The sequence below is a fragment of the Protomyctophum parallelum genome (genome assembly GCF_964188405.1).
Source record: "Protomyctophum parallelum genome assembly, chromosome: 20".
NCBI lineage: Eukaryota > Metazoa > Chordata > Actinopteri > Myctophiformes > Myctophidae > Protomyctophum > Protomyctophum parallelum.
This window is the reverse complement of record NC_139718.1, coordinates 22,782,448-22,797,927: the sequence shown is the minus strand read 5'-3', so window position 1 is coordinate 22,797,927 and position 15,480 is coordinate 22,782,448. Positions and strand designations below refer to the sequence as shown.

The 15,480-nt window shown below is 41.8% G+C and overlaps 2 protein-coding genes across 2 annotated transcripts; one reads left to right on the top strand and one right to left on the bottom strand.

Moving 5' to 3' along the window:
* Positions 1-1,012: 1,012 nt before the first annotated feature.
* Positions 1,013-7,801, bottom strand: LOC310878090 (26S proteasome regulatory subunit 10B-like). The gene is made up of 14 exons (XM_083792203.1): positions 7,663-7,801; positions 7,334-7,413; positions 6,344-6,383; positions 6,149-6,201; positions 5,704-5,771; positions 5,129-5,243; positions 4,845-4,932; positions 4,228-4,289; positions 4,004-4,127; positions 3,445-3,506; positions 2,890-3,010; positions 1,878-1,958; positions 1,596-1,667; positions 1,013-1,481 (listed from the first exon to the last, which is right to left on the bottom strand). Exons 1-14 carry the CDS (start codon positions 7,745-7,747, stop codon positions 1,363-1,365), a joined length of 1,170 nt encoding a protein of 389 aa, XP_083648329.1. The 5' UTR covers positions 7,748-7,801; the 3' UTR covers positions 1,013-1,362.
* Positions 7,802-13,817: 6,016 nt separating this feature from the next.
* On the top strand, positions 13,818-15,377 carry LOC310878452 (tubulin alpha chain-like; the record flags this gene model as incomplete). Its single annotated transcript, XM_083792781.1, has 3 exons — positions 13,818-14,043; positions 14,133-14,281; positions 14,400-15,377. The coding sequence occupies 3 exons, from the start codon at positions 13,818-13,820 to the stop codon at positions 15,375-15,377; spliced, it is 1,353 nt and encodes a 450-aa protein (XP_083648907.1).
* Between the last annotated feature and the right edge of the window lie 103 nt (positions 15,378-15,480).

Genomic DNA, 15,480 nt, shown 5'->3' with positions numbered 1-15,480 from the left:
AGTCGCTAAGGCAACACAATTATAGTCTTCTTGGCTTCCATTGAATGAAGAATCAAGACCCCCCCCCCTCCCCCACACACACACACACACACACAGCTAAATACGCCATTAGACTTTTCGTGACGTTCATCCGTGAGTATTTGGCAGAGAGGGGTGGGAGGGGGAGTGTCATTCATAACGTATTCCAAGGTCAAGTCACGTCAGTGTCTTTGTATTCGTACCATACCAAATATCCAATGCCTTCTAGTTCATTTAAATGAATCTGACTGCAGTTTGCAATCTCTTTTATTTGAGGCCGGTTATTATCTTAGACTCTAGTCTAGTTTTTATAAATAAATCTGTCTGTCATAGTTTCGCAACAGTTAGTTGTCTTATCTATCTTCACACCTTATAAATTCCCAACTGTTTTTGCCTTGCACGCAGCGAGTATTTGGCATTGAGAAAGCAGGTGCTGAGGACAGCTTGACATTGGACGTGTGCAACTTCACAACTTGTGACTCTACCACCATCTTATGGCGGAGTTACTTGGAACGTTGTGGCAATTCAAAGCAACCTTCCTCCGCAGTCCCCCTCTCATTGTAACAATTAAAATATTTGTGAAAGTCACAGACAGTGCTTGAATGTAAAGCTATTTAAAGGACTAGCCTACAAGTGTTTAAGACTTTTAATTATTGGCACATAATGAATCAGACAATACAATGATTCATTAGAAATAAACTAGCTTACCTAATTGACATACTTTCATAATGTGGAAGAGTTATTCTTTAACATACAGACTAGATTCTAGTCTAGATTCTTGCCCCTTAAATGTTGATGCAACATTAACAGTTAACATAGTATATGTTGTAAATTAAGGCCCCAAACGTAATTTTCAATTATTTCATAACTAATATTGTACAAAAGGTTCAATGTCACAGCTGAATTATAAAAAGAGAAGGTTTATCTCAAAATGTTATAAAGTCAAGACAGTTTTCCAATTCATAAACTCAACCTTGATTAAATTCTAGAAAGATCTGGTGATGTAAATCATTTATTTTCAAAACAAACAAAAGTACGTACTTAAGAAAAGCTGTACATTTAATATCAGTTGTTACCAACACCTTACATTGTGAACCCAACATGATTCACAAATTACTCAAATACACCCACAACATTCCAAAAACTTCCCCCACCAATCATTGGAAGAAAATTTTAACCCTTAGTCCTTACACCCAATAATATTCATTATGGAATAATATTTAGGTTGTTGAATATGTATACCGTATGTGTCTACATTTCTTTTAGATAGTGTTGTGATACAAAGTACAGGGTGTAATATAAATCCTCAGATGTTCCCCAGTGGTCCTTGTGGCAACAGGGGAATTACAGTGGTTTATAATCCAACTTCGACTCCAGCTTTTTGGAATCTGCAACCTTTCGGACAGCCTTCATGAAATCTTCTTGGGTAACATACTCATGATCCGTACGGATGGCAAACATGCCTGGGGAAGAAGCAGAGTTAACAGTCAATGAGAAATCACAATATGATTAAAACCGGATTTTTAAAATAAAATTTAGATACAACCCAATCACAATATGATTACAACCGGATTTACCTGCTTCTGTGCAGACATTCCTGAGATCAGCACCATTGAATCCATCAGAGAGCTTCACAATTGCCTCATAATCTAACAATGACAAAATACAATAGAACATCATAAGAGAGGACACTGATCATGCATACAAATTTGAAGTAAATATCATGACCAATCACCAATAAGAGGTGTCAGCTACTTTATGTTGATATTGGTGAGAGGAGACAGCTAAACCTAAAGGCCCCATATTGTATACATGTGCTGCAGGTTATTATAGGATAACCACCACATTCAAAGACTGACCTATTTCTCCATGTTTGGTGATTGGTCCAGCGTGAATCTTCAGAATGTCTAGACGAGCCTGCTCATTGGGCAGCTCAATATCTGCAAACAAAACATTCTGAAATTGAAACTTGAACAAACTATCCAATATGGCTACACCCTGCCATACAGTGTTATGTCTTTCCTGACAGAGGTAATCAAATAAAGATGGTTAAACATTCGAGTGTCTCGTAGTGTTTCAATTCAAATAACTTGAATGACATTGTCAACCACTAGGTGTCCAAAGGATCCCTTGGTCAGAAAATAGCGACTTTAAGCAACGACGGCTACGGCAGTCGGCAACCGCAAATGGATCAGTGCTCGATACATAAACCTGCTTGCCGTCGCAGCCCTTTCTACTACAGGAGAAGCTACACTTGCACGTAGTGTCTACAACGCCATGTCATAACCATGTTTATTGAAATGATAGCTGCTCCATCACCTCTCTTATGCTGTGTAATGTGTTGGCATGCTCTGAATGAAGAAATAACACTACCATATGTCATATTAACCATGTTTATTAAAACGGTTTTAGAATAAGAGATTGCTCCAGCACCTCCCTCTTTCCACTGCTGATCATGTCCAGCGCATGTAAGAATTAAGCAATATCGGCAAGTTAGCTGACGCGCGATGTGGTGTTTAAAAAAAAAAGTTTGACACATGCTGCATAGACACCATGGGAACCAATGTCGCCGTCACCGACGGCTGCTTGCTTAACGCTTTTGACAGCTACGGTGACTGCGTCACAGCTCCCGTACTTCCACCTAGCGGAGCCGTCCTGAAAACAGTCGTTGCTTAAAGTCCCTATTCTCAACTGATGAGTAAGGAGACTACCTCCAACCACTGCAGATGTGCTAGTTAGGTTGGTTTTAATAATGTAGTATTCATTCGAATAATTATCTGATGATTGTAGCTTTAACACAGCATTAAAACGAACACATTTTATTTCACACAAGGTGAACTAAATATTCCTTCTGTGAAATGGTAAACATACGGATTTTACGATCGAGTCTCCCAGGTCGCAGTAAGGCAGGGTCCAGTGTATCAGGCCGATTGGTAGCCATTATCATCTTTACTCTGTGCAGGGTGTCAAAACCATCCATTTGATTCAGCAGCTGCAGACATAGTGCACAATACACAGTACATAGGAAAGGAATGATGAAAAATACATTCATTATCCAAGCTTTAAGTGGAACCGTAAACATATGTGTGTGATACAATCCATTGATGCGGAAAACATGTAGAACCCATTTGTTAAACAATCAAATGAAAAGGTCATCTGCAGACTCAGATCTGTGCAAGAATCTTTTCCATTTGTGTGCTTTTGTTCAGAGACTCTCTTCAAGGCGTGAAGATCTGGCCAAAAAAGCTCACAAATTAAAAAAGGATTCTTCCACAGGTTTGAGTGTGGAGGCCCCTTTCATTCGGTTTGATCGCCCTCCCCGCAAGCAGCTCAGCTGAATCTGACCGTTTAAAATCTTTAACAGTGTAAAGGCTTTCAGAGAGCATGCTGTGATTAGGTAAGGTTTAATAAGCCTGTGACACTCACTTCCATCAGAGTTCTCTGAATCTCTCTGTCTGCTGATGTTCCCTCAGAGAAACGACGGCCACCTACAAATTAAAATAGGTTGTAAGATTTGAAGACTACTCTTACAGCATCACAATGGGATAGCCTTAAATTTGGATAACTTGTATTTACATTGCATAAAGTATTAGATAGATAGATAGATCTTTATTGTCATTGTTTTCATGAAACAACGAAATTCAGTTTAGAGCTTTTATGTAATGTTATGTAGAGTTTACACTTTACACAAGCATGTTTGGTAAAGACTAATTTAGGGCTGCAACCAGAGCAGCATTAGGCTTACTGTCAGTTAAAAGAGACATTCTTGAACTGGAAAACACTCAACCTTAAAACATTGACAGGTTATAACTTATAACATGGTTTGAAGAAATTAGTTTTATATCAAATTGACCTGCATGTCCATGTTGTAATTGACATTTTCATGGAACTATGCTAAATTAGTGACCCCTACGGATTTGTTTTATTTTAGTTAACTTATAACAAAAAATATGATTTTAAGCCCAGATATTTATTGGCAACTTACCAATGGCATCAATTTCATCCATGAAGATGATACAAGGCTGGTGGTCCCTGGCATAGTTAAACATCTCCCTGATCAACCTGGCACTCTCTCCAATGTATTTGTCCACAATGGAACTGGATACCACCTGAGCATGTCACAGAGAAAGAGAATGCATGAAAGAGACTGCGAGGTAGTGGGAAATATCTGTTGTGATGACAATATTCTGTGACTTAATATCAGCTCACTTTTAGGAAATTACAGTCAAGCTGGCTGGCTACTGCTCTAGCCAAAAGAGTCTTTCCAGTTCCTAAACACAATAAAAATCAGAAATAAAATAAATTAGAATTGTTAGTCAACAGCACACACACACACACACACACACACAAGTTCCTTTACAATGTTCTTTACACTTGTCCAAATGTAATGTGATGACCTCCTCACATTTGTGATGACGGCTATGGATGTTTTTAGCCCAAGGAGTGTTTTTTGTGCAAAACAATTAACAAATGCTTGCAATGGAATCAGAATCATGAAAACTTTCAACCCGTGAACCCATGATCCACAAATTATTTCATTTACAATTTTAATGTTATTTGGATTGACTGGCCTATACCTCCTGAGCACACACACTTAATTTAAAATCGTTTGCTGAATAAACTTTTGGGAGCATGAAATCTATGAGACATATTTTGCTATCTGGCCGGTCAGTCGTAAACTGAGAGCTGGCCACAGCTTATCACAAATGATGTGCTGGTTTCCACTCCAGCACCTGCAAAGATTTTCCTGTGAGATGAGCACATGCCTACTCCTTTTTGCATAACTTATTGTTTAGCAGCTGTATTGACATATATAGGCCTCTCACCTGGTGGTCCGTACAGCAGACATCCTTTGGGTGGGATGATGCCTACTCTCAGGAACAGCTCAGGGTTGGTGAGCGGCAGCTCAATCACCTGAAACAACAGAGACACATACTGATGTGATAACCAACTCATAACGTGAGGTTTCCAAGTATCTTGCAATTTGCTATCAAATTAAACAATCTTTCCTCTAACACTGTAACAGTAATCACAGCTAATCATATATGTTATTAGAACTGCAAAGGAGGTGTACAAAATCCCCTGCATCAAGTGCCAAACTGAAATGTACCTCTCGGAGCTCCCTGATCTGTTCAGACAAGCCTCCAATCTCTGAGTAAGACACACTGCCTGGGTCTTCATGTGACATGTTGTATACCAGTGGATCTACTTCTCTAGGCAGGTATCTGCAGAAGAACAATTATATTGCATTATCTATTGAATGTGACGCACGTAAAGCCTAATTTATACTTTGCTACACAACATTCACAACAACCGTGCAACAAACCATTGTTTAGGCTCAATCCTTGTTCAATAATCTCGAGTAAACGCTTATTGGCAGAGCATTGCCGATATTCTTTTTGACATTGAAACTTGCAATTATGCAGCTTATGTGTCCAATCATTATAGGTGAACACTTACATATACTAGCAATCTTTTATACGGCTTGTGGTTATTATTTAGTGTTCATTTGTATTAATTAGTTCTTATAAGTTAATTATTTTTGTAATCTTTGACAAAATATGAGTTAACTATCACTAGTTAGATTACTGAAGTCAGCTAAATACATCAGCGTAAATTGTAAATATCATAACCATTCCTACTCCTAGGAATGAGATGGCTGACACATTCAGCAGTTCTGCTCACCTCATGATAGTCAACGTTGTCATATCCAAGGCCACTCTAGTAGCTGGTTTAAGCATGGCTTTGTCCAGCTGAAACACAACATTAGGTCACAGTTCACATTAGCCTGCTGTTTGCATATGGAAATTATTCCATGGTATTATTAGACAAGAGAAATGTGCTTTAAAAAATTATAATATGGGACAATGACACTAAATGATCAGATACTTTTTTTATATTGTGACCACCATTATGATGAATTCCTGTTCTGTTACTACATAGAAGTGTCTATTTGTATGTCTCTAAATTATTTGATGAATTGAACAATGTGGACCCTGTTGTAAACAAGTGTAATGCTTAATTGGGTCGTCCACTCACAGTTAACAGTCTTTGTATTGAGTTTGCGCTTTAAATGTACTGTAATTCTACAAACTGTTAATAAATATTTCAATCAATCAAAACCGCATACCTGTCTTCTGCAACCAACCACATATCTTGGGCCATTGGTAGCCTTGACAATGACTGAAAGGAATCATAGTAATATCATAGGTTAAAGGCAGTGAATTACGCTCCTAACCAGAACTGGTATATATCTAATCTAAAAGACAGACCAAGAATAAATTACAATTAGAATTAATTTTATTTGTAGGCCTACTAGACTTACATTTCTCATCAGTTAGCTGTTTGAGGACCTCGCCAACTATCTAAAGAACATAAATACATTGTTAGTGAGACGGGAGAAAGATAGCCATCCATGGTTCACAACTTCACATTAGCGAGTCTGGTCCGAGATATGGACCAGAGCCAAGTTCACATGACAATGGTCTAGTCATGTTTCAGGGCTAGCCTAGCCCCTCTCGGGACCCTACGTAAAGCTTTTCTGAAATTTTTATGAGTTTTACGTAGGGTCCCTGTTCATGACTATATTTTCGTATGGAAATCCCTGGACACGGATGTAGAAATTCTCTCTAAAATAGGATCTGCGCCAAAAGACGGCGTTATTTTACTTGAGTTATTCTGAATTCGGGAACTTTAAGTAGCTATACATCCCGCTGCGAATATCTCCTGTGGCGCGGAAGCCGCTAAGTATTTTTAATCTTTGTTTGACCGATTTGGTCGCTTTATTTCTTCTTGTTTGTTTACCGTTTATTGTACCGCCTCCCGGTGTGCGGTTGGCTTGTGCGGCTACGTCCCTGCCTCTGATCTGCTCTGTCATAGCTATAGCGCCACTAGCTAGCCAGATAGGCGGTACAATGAGGTGTCAATAAACAAGGAAGGAAGAGATTAATCCAAGCTTCCAAATCGGGCAAACATAGATTAAAAATACTTAACGGCTTCCGCGCCACAGGAGATATTCGCAGCGGCATGTGTGGATACTTATACTTCACATATTCAGAAAGCCTCACACTGAATAATATCGTCATAGAGCGCGGGGAGCCACGAAACATGTTGTTTATGTTTTAAAATGGGTGCGTCCCAGGTGGCATGGTAGCAGTGGAACAGGACCCCATGGTCTGGGTCGAACAAAATGTCAGAAACTTCAGTACCATTGGGTTCTGCTTGGAGGGCTAGGGCTAGCCTAGGAGGAAGTATCGTTACTATTAATAAAACAGTATTTATTTTTGAATAATGATGTCTGAAAGCATCCCTTTACCTGCCCGACACTCTGAAGCGCCTTCAGGTCATTTTCGGACTTTTCATACTGTTTGGTCTGTTCTCTCAGCTGCTCTCGTACTGTGGATTACAGACGGTAAAATAACGCACAGACTCATTAAATATCTAACTTGTAATGCTCAAGCAAAGTTTCAATGGCTTTATCTTTATACTTAAAATGCATTTACTATTGTGTTTGGGTTAACTGACGCAGCAGTATCCTAGCCTAGCCTAGCATAGCCTACTTATTACACCGCTGCATTCTCGAAATTGCGAAAATGTTGCAAAACAAAAGGTATAGGCTGAAACTTAACGGTCTAAATGGCATACATTCTTTAAGACGTCCATCAACTTCTTTGTGTTCAAGCAGTTTCTTTCTATAATCTTGCAGTCCTTTTTCTCTTGAGTCCACCATGTTGCCGTGTCGTGTTACGTAGTCGAATCGCGCCGCCCCCAACCCCCTTCTTCTTCCTCTTCTTCTTCTTCTATTTTTATGCCGGTTGGCAAACCTAAATGGTGCACTACCGCCACCTACTATTTTTTGATTGATTGATTGAAATATTTATTAACAGTTTGTAGAATTTACAGTACATTTTAAGCACAAACTCAATACAAAGACTGTCAACTGTGAGTGGACGACCCAATTAAGCATTACACTTGTTTACAACAGGGTCCACATTGTTCAATTCATCAAAACATTTAAAGACATACAAACATTTAGAGACATACAAATAGACATTTCTATGTAGCTAAATTCATCATATGGGAAGCAAAAAAGGGAAAAGATACAATATACAGTGAGGGAAAATGGGGTGGGGGGGGGGTGGGGGGGATTCAGATTTTACAGAGGCCAGTTTCGAATTGCAGCCATCCGTAGGTGCCCTTTGAGAGCGGTTTTGAAGGAGTCAAGGGATTCACATGTCTTAATGACTGTTGGTAGGGCGTTCCACATTTTGGTGCCATAGGAGCGAAAAGAATTTAGTCCCTTGTTTGTGCCGAATCTGGGTTGTACATGGTTTGTTGCACTCCCTCTGGTGTTGTGGGTGTGGACTTCGTTTACATTAAGGAAGTATTTAGACAGGTACATGGGTATCTTGGTGGTGTATCGAATCTTGTGGACCAGACCCATTGCAAGATGCTGTACTCTAACTATTTTAACGTAACGCCCCGCCTGCAGGCGGGGGCAATCTGAATAGTATATATCTAGTACATTTCAAGCACAAACTCAATACAAAGACTGTTAACTGTGAGTGGACGACCCAATTAAGCATTACACTTGTTTACAACAGGGTCCACATTGTTCAATTCATCAAACCTCGGATTCCGTCATACCGCTTGTACATCAACACTTTCTTCCTCTTGCTGTTTGTTCCTGCACTTTATGATCACCACGGGCACGAGAGTTGTCGCTAAACAAGCCGTTTGTCTTGGACACTGCTCGCATTCCAATGACATATCTTTCCTCAGAACTATCTTCACTAGTTGAACTAGATGTCTCAAGAAGAATACCGGACTACTCGCCTCGGCGAGTGGACTTCACCTTTGGCGAGTGGCCTTCCCCTTTTGGTGAGAAGTCTTCACTTTCCGGGGCGGGTTGTCCGAGAGAACTCGCCCCGGAAAGTGAAGACTTCTCGCCAAAAGGGGAAGACCACTCGACCCGAAAGTGAAGCCCCAAGATGGTCCGTTGCTGCCCTCTAAAGGCCCGAAATAATTCGAAGAAGACGAGAAGGTTGGTTGCTCCAGCACCTCTGAAGAACACGAGAAGAAGGTTGGTTGCTCCACCAGCACCTCAGCCAGCAGCTCCAGCACCTCAGCCAGCACCTCAGCCAGCAGCTCCAGCACCTCAGCCAGAACCTCAGCCAGCAGCTCCAGCACCTCAGCCAGCACCTCAGCCAGCAGCTCCAGCACCTCAGCCAGAACCTCAGCCAGCAGCTCCAGCACCTCAGCCAGCACCTCAGCCAGCAGCTCCAGCACCTCAGCCAGAACCTCAGCCAGCAGCTCCAGCACCTCAGCCAGAACCTCAGCCAGCAGCTCCAGCACCTCAGCCAGAACCTCAGCCAGCAGCTCCAGCACCTCAGCCAGAACCTCAGCCAGAACCTCAGCCAGCAGCAGCTCCAGAAGCAGTTCGTTACACCATGGTCGAAGGTGGTACACAGCGTGGCGGCAGGCTTTTAGTTGATAGCTATGGCTATAGTTACAACTTGAGAGGCCAGAGTGGAGAGAAGACAACCTGGCGCTGCTGTGTAAGACGAAAAGATCTGACCTGTTATGCTGCAGTGACGCAGGTTGGGGACGTATACACACCTGGACAGCACAACCACGTCCATGACGGAGATCCTGGCTTTGAAATTAAGGTGCAGTGCTACAAAAAGGTCTTTGAAGTCACTCAGCAGAATATCTTCACATCAGCTGACAGCGTGGTGGAGACTGTAGTCCGAGACAAAATGGGATATGTTATCAACCAAGCCAATCTGAGCCGTACAAAACCATACCACAGGTCAGAGAATACCTGAAGATGTTGTCTGCCCTTCAATATCTTCCCGCCGATGAGATTGAAAGTGCATTCAACGTGCACGCAGCACGTGCCTCAGAGGAGCTGAAACCCTTCGTTGACTACATGCGGTCCACCTGGATAAGTGGACAGTGGAAGCCAGAGGTCTGGTGTATGTACAAGCGTGCCATCAGGACGAACAATGATGTTGAGGGGTGGCATAACCGCCTAAATCGTAAAGCACAGCGAGCAAACTTGCCCCTTTATATACTCATAGATTTGCTGCACAAGGAAGCTACCTTGATCGACTACCAGCTGCGTATGGTGTCTGAGAACAAGCTACGCCGCTACCAGCGAAGGCAAACAAAGGCTACACAGGGGAATCTGGCCCAGTTGTGGAAGGACTTTGAAAGGGACAATCTGACCATCATGGACATGCTGAAGATTGCTTCTGAAGTGAATGGCCCAGTGTGGAGATGCCCCGAGGTAACTCACTGAAATGGGACAGCACACTGCACTACACAGCACTTTCAAAAGTGTTTTTTGAGAACTTTTTTCAACTTTTTCACTGAAACAGTGTGTACATGTATGACAACTTTTTGAGAATTCTTTTCAACTTTTTCACTGAAACTGTGTTTTTGTACATATGACAACAACTTTTTGAGAACTTTTTCACTTTCAACTTTTTCACTTATTACTTTTTTCTATATGTTTTGTAAAAACTGTTGTTTCTATATTTAAATAAAATACATTACATTTGACCGTACATTTGACTCTTGTGTTATATTATTGTGAAATATTCAGTAAAGTATTCTGTTGATAAGATATGCATTGCAGACAATATAATACCCAGTTTGAAATGCATTCATTTTAAGACAAATTGAATACAAATTTTCGGACCATTTCTGATTTACCTATACTTTGAACTGGCCTTGTTGCTTGTTTCACTCTCACATCCACGATATGTGGCAACCCTGGTTTGTTTTGGTTTGCGCACGGATGTTATTTTTGTTGCTTTAGCACAGTAGCTAGCAAAGGCTGCAGTTGCTGAAAGTGAAGAAAACACTAGCCAAAAAGTGAAGCTTTCTCGCCAAAAGGGGAAGGCATCTCGCCCCGGGCCGAATGGTCTTCTGCTTGGGCCGAGTGGATTTTACTTTTTGGCGAGTCGCCAAGACCACTCGCCCAGACCCGAGTGGTCTTGCTACCCTCAAGAATGATTCCTTTCCTCATGTCCTTCCTTCTCTGTTTGCTGTTTGGTATTCGCGGTCTGACTCCTTTGAGTGCGTGTGACGCCATCCTTCTCCAACGACACGCCCCCAAGCTCAAGGATGGATGGAAAGAATCGATACATCGGATCAAAAAGATGACTGAGATTCACTGTGACAGTAAATGGCCACGCAGTGTCGCTAGTGTCTATAGAAAGCTGTTAACGGTTTCCAGCATTTCAGTTTGAGCAATATTAGCTAAATGTATCTGGCATCAATATACATTGATGTTTGTTTGGGCTTGCTGTAGCCCTGGTCCAGTGCGTCAGCTGTCAGCGAGTCAGTGAGAGACTAGCCTTGGAAACCCAGACGTTTTTATTATTATTACTGCCGGCTGTGAACACAAAAAACGATTGTTATTATTATTATATTTTTATTATTATTAGTCAGCTGTGCTGACTGCAATATCACTGTACAGTCTGTGTACTGCTGCATATTGCTGTCAAGATTATGCATCTTTTGTACACTACACCTGCAGTAGCAGCGAGCACACTGAAGATATTATACACTTTCTATACTATATTCACCTCAAAAGTTTGAGGCTACTTTCACTTAGAAAATCCATTCAAGCTGTAATAATTTAAAAAAATCCAGATGAATGTGGACTGTATGATTTTCACTTTGAAATGTTTTATAGTTTTCTTTTATATTTAACTTTTAAAACTTAAGAAATACAACTTACAACTGTACTTACTTACTTTAATAGGCCTTTAAATTCCCTGAGGAACATAGGCCTTTGATGAGGCTCCTCCATCCTCTTCGCTTCAGTTGTTGCCATGACATCTCCTCTGTGGTTCTTCTCCAGGTGGCTCTTATCTAGGCATTCCTCTCTTCCTCTTGCCTTGCGGGTTCCATCATGTTAGTGCATGTCCTATCCATGTCCATTTCCTCCTCCTGATCTGTGTTTCTATTGTGTCTTGTGTAGTGAGGTCCCACAGGTTGGCATTGGAGATTGTGTTGGGCCAGTAGACTCCTATAGTACAGGAAATCTATGGAAAATACAGGATCAACCTCAAACTAATTGCAAAAAAAACAAACTCAGCTGATTTTGTATCTTCAATATATCCTAAATAACAGAAGAAAAGTTGCCAAATATTTTCTAAGTTTCCTTTTGCTTTAAGTAACATGTGACATGTCAAACTAGAGGGTTTTCATGATGCTGAATCCATTCCAAGCATTAGTTTTGCATAAAAACACTCATTGGGCTAAAAAACGGCCATAGCCGTCATCACAAATGTCAAAGTGGCTATGGCCAGAAAATATTTGCCTTATGTCTATCGTCATACTGTACAAGCAATTTTCACCACTTTCCCCTCAGACAATTCCAGGCAACTTTTTTCTGTTATTCAGGATATAGGCCTATTGAAGATACAAAATCAGCTGAGTTTACAATATTATATATTACTGTCGGAGGCAAGTTCAACTTTGGAACCTCCATATTCCTTCATACTTTCACAAAACATCCACATTACTGGTGGAAATGCACACTTTTTTACTTTGAAACAATTTGTAGTTTTTGAGATAATGTAGAAGATATAAAGCTGTGTGATGTATACATTTTGAGTTAAGACCATTACGTATATCAATCCGATTAGTACAGCTGGTAATCTAGTCATTGGCTGGTGTAAACTAATTAGCCTCAGGCAGAAACCATGCACAGGCGTTTTTCAAGGGAGGACAAACTAAGTAACTTAAAGTACATTTACTCAAGTACTATAGAAGTGCTTACTGCTTACAATGCACAGTACAATATTGTGGTACTTTTACTTTACTTTCCATTTTTGTTACTTCTACTCCACTACAATTACAGCATTTGACAGCTTTAGTACTTGTTACTTTGCATATTTTAATATTAGTACAAAACCTACAGTAACCACATAAATCCGATCTACAATGTGACTTTGAGCATGTGGATCTATTTTCTATCCTACTGAAAAACCAAAGGGATAGTTTTAACAAGAGAGAAACCATCATGTCATGATACCACTGAGATTAGTTTGTTATCCCCTTAGCTCTAGATTGGGTGATTTCACCAACAACCACCACCTTGTCTAGTCTACAATTCCGTGTCAACCAATGGCTGATGACTACAGAGCTCCCCAGCTAATCAGTGTCTTATAAAAAGAGCCTGTCAACAACAGCGCTTTGGCTTTCTGTTATACTCGAAGGACATACTTACAAAAATGGTGAGTAAGTTGCTGCTGAGTGCATGCTGACTGACAGTCCAAAACTAATGATGCATAGGCCATGCTTTTATAGATCACACAAGACTACCTGTGTGAAATGAACCAATTGATTGGAACCATGCAGTACTTCTTTATTCTGCTGTAGGGAAACTTAAAATGACCTGCATGTATGTGCACATGAATAGATGCATGCGTATGAATAGATGTTTTCACCAGAATAAGGGACATTGCAGCCATATTCACATGGCTAAATAATTGTCTAATGTTAGTTCCTCCTTGACATGTAGTTTGTCAAGGAAGTGCTGCTGACTTGGCTCACTGAAGGTTCTGCTACACTAGATTGAACACACATTGGCATCTGTGATGGTGTTGCCAATAGTTGCAAGTACATTTACTCAAGTACTGTACTTCAATCTGAGGCAAATATTATTTACTCCACTGCAATATTCGAAAACATTAGTTGGCTACTTTGTAGGCTTTTATTACAAAACAGGCATTAGCCACTTAAGTCCTATTTGAAAATCCCCCCCAACCCCTCTCCCTATGCAGCGAGAGTGTCTTTCCATTCACGTTGGCCAAGCTGGAGTCCAGATCGGCAACACTTGCTGGGAGCTGTACTGCCTGGAGCATGGCATCCAGCCTGATGGACGGATGCCCAGTGATAAGACCATTGCGGCCAATGACTCCTTCAGCACCTTCTTCAGCGAGACTGGAGCAGGAAAACATGTCCCCAGAGCTGTCTTTGTTGACCTGGAACCCACTGTCATTGGTACAGTTAAACAAATCCCTTGCTAGTCACAACTTGGAACAGAAGTCAAAGTACTAACTGTCAACTGTCTGCTTTAAACCTATTCACAGGTGAAGTGCGTACAGGAATGTACCGCCAGCTGTTCCACCCTGAACAGTTGATCACAGGAAAGGAGGATGCAGCCAACAACTACGCCCGCGGACACTACACCGTCGGCAAGGAGGTCATTGACCTGGTCATGGAGAGAATTCGCAAGATGGTGAGGGCCTTTGCTTTAATTTGTAAACCGTTTGGATAATTGTTGTGATAATAGTATTTTCGATCCATGTATTTGTTTGTTTTTTCTGTTGTGAATATGTATTTTTTTCTTTTTTCAGTCTGACGAGTGCACTGGCCTCCAAGGGTTTCTCATCTTCCACAGCTTTGGTGGTGGCACAGGCTCTGGCTTTGCTTCCCTGCTGATGGAGAGGCTGTCTGTTGATTATGGAAAGAAGTCCAAACTTGAGTTTGCCGTCTACCCGGCTCCCCAGGTGTCCACAGCTGTAGTGGAGCCCTACAACGCCGTCCTGACCACGCACACCACCCTGGAACACTCAGACTGTGCCTTCATGGTGGACAACGAGGCCATCTTTGACATCTGCCAAAGGAACCTGGACGTTGAGAGACCGTCTTACATTAACCTCAACAGGCTCATCAGCCAAATTGTGTCTTCAATCACCGCCTCCCTTCGCTTTGATGGTGCCCTGAATGTTGACCTGACAGAGTTCCAGACCAACTTGGTGCCTTACCCTCGCATTCACTTCCCACTGACCACCTATGCCCCAGTCATCTCTGCAGAGAAGGCGTATCATGAACAGCTGTCAGTCGCCCAGATCACCAACTCCTGCTTCGAGCCGGCCAATCAGATGGTGAAGTGTGATCCCCGTCGTGGTAAATACATGGCCTGCTGTCTTCTGTACCGTGGAGATGTGGTGCCAAAGGATGTCAACTCTGCCATTGCTGCAATCAAGACCAAACGCAGCATCCAGTTTGTGGACTGGTGCCCCACAGGCTTCAAGGTGGGCATCAACTACCAGGCTCCCACAGTGGTTCCTGGAGGAGACTTGGCCAAGGTCCAGAGGGCTGTCTGCATGCTCAGCAACACCACAGCCATCGCTGAGGCCTGGGCACGCCTTAACCACAAGTTTGACCTGATGTATGCCAAAAGGGCCTTTGTCCACTGGTATGTCGGCGAGGGGATGGAGGAGGGGGAGTTCTCTGAGGCTAGAGAGGACATGGCTGCCCTAGAGAAGGATTACGAAGAGGTGGGTGCTGACAGTGCTGGGGCGGACGAGGATGATGAGGAAGACTTCTAGGCTCTTGTCTTCCGGTTTGCTGTTGGCCGGAAGTAATGGGATGGGGGGTGAAATGGGTCATGTGAGATCCGCTCCTGTTTTGCATTCATTCCTGTGATTGTGA